This window comes from Bison bison, unplaced genomic scaffold (assembly GCF_000754665.1).
Source record: "Bison bison bison isolate TAMUID 2011002044 unplaced genomic scaffold, Bison_UMD1.0 scf7180017864365, whole genome shotgun sequence".
In the NCBI taxonomy this organism is placed as follows: Eukaryota; Metazoa; Chordata; class Mammalia; order Artiodactyla; family Bovidae; genus Bison; species Bison bison.
Window position 1 is genome coordinate 1,397,623 of NW_011494937.1, and position 1,087 is coordinate 1,398,709.

The window sequence follows — 1,087 nt, forward strand, 5'->3', positions numbered from 1 at the left end:
AGCCTCGACCTGGCTGGCAACCAGCTGACCCAGCTGCCCTCCGGCCTGCCCGCTGGCCTGCACACCCTTCGGCTACAGCGCAACCAGCTGCGGACCCTCGAGCCGGAGCCGCTGGCTGGCCTGCACCAGCTTCAGGAGCTCAGTCTGGCACATAACCGACTGCGTGTGGGTGGCATTGGGCCTGGCACCTGGCATGAGCTGCAAGCCCTGCAGGTCAGGGGCAGGCTAGTTGGCCATACTATCCACAGGGCAGCTCCTTCACCCCTCTGTCTGCTTGCCCAGCTCCTCCCCTGGAAAGCCTTGAAATGCTAGAGAGCCCCCACTGTATGTAGGCTAGCCCTGGGATGCCACGCCCTCCTCCAGGAGATCTCTGACCCAGGGATGGAACCCGGGTCTCCTGCACTGCAGGCAGATTCTTACCATCAGAGCCACCAGGGAAGAATGGGGTTGGCCCCAAAGTTCATTAGGCTTTTCCGTAAGATGTTATGGCAAAACCTGAAAGAACTTTTGGGTCAACCCAATACTGTCTTTGTGAGTGATCAGCTGCATCAGTGGCTCCCATGGCAGGGACCCTATCTGGGCCCCCATCACCTAGAATGAGGCCTGCCCCAGAAGGGACTCAGTTTACCTCTGTGGAGGGCAGGACTTGGCAGCCATGAAGTAGGTGGGGGGAGGGGGCAGAAGAACCAGGTTGGGTATACAGGAGGACCTGGGAGGGGAGCAGGTTGGGGCTTGGCTGAACAGGTGGCCCAGGGCCTGGGGCCACCACGGCGCCATCTCTGCTTGCCTGCCCAGGTGCTGGACCTTAGCCACAATGAGCTGTCCTTCGTGCCCCCTGACCTACCCGAGGCCCTGGAGGAGCTGCACCTGCAGGGCAACCGCATCGGCCACGTGGGCCCTGAAGCCTTTCTCAGCACACCACGCCTGCGTGCCCTCTTCCTCAGGTACCCTGCGGGTGGCCGGGTTAGGCAACTCCAGGTAGACAGGGCAGGGCTGTGGGCTGTTAGAGGGCCTAGGTGGGCCTGTCCCCTGGAACATGCCCTCACACCCATCTTCTGGTCCAGGGCCAACAGGCTTCACATGACCA

At 61.9% G+C, this 1,087-nt stretch overlaps 1 protein-coding gene across 1 annotated transcript in view; it reads left to right on the plus strand.

Moving 5' to 3' along the window:
- Positions 1 to 888, plus strand: part of PODNL1 (podocan-like 1) — a 5,189-nt gene extending 4,301 nt beyond the window's left edge. Inside the window, exon 7 of the mRNA XM_010855521.1 lies at positions 3 to 888. Within this exon, the coding sequence (XP_010853823.1) occupies positions 3 to 312 (310 nt within the window). The 3' untranslated portion in view covers positions 313 to 888. The remainder of the gene's footprint in view (positions 1 to 2) is intronic.
- The last annotated feature ends 199 nt before the right edge of the window (positions 889 to 1,087 follow it).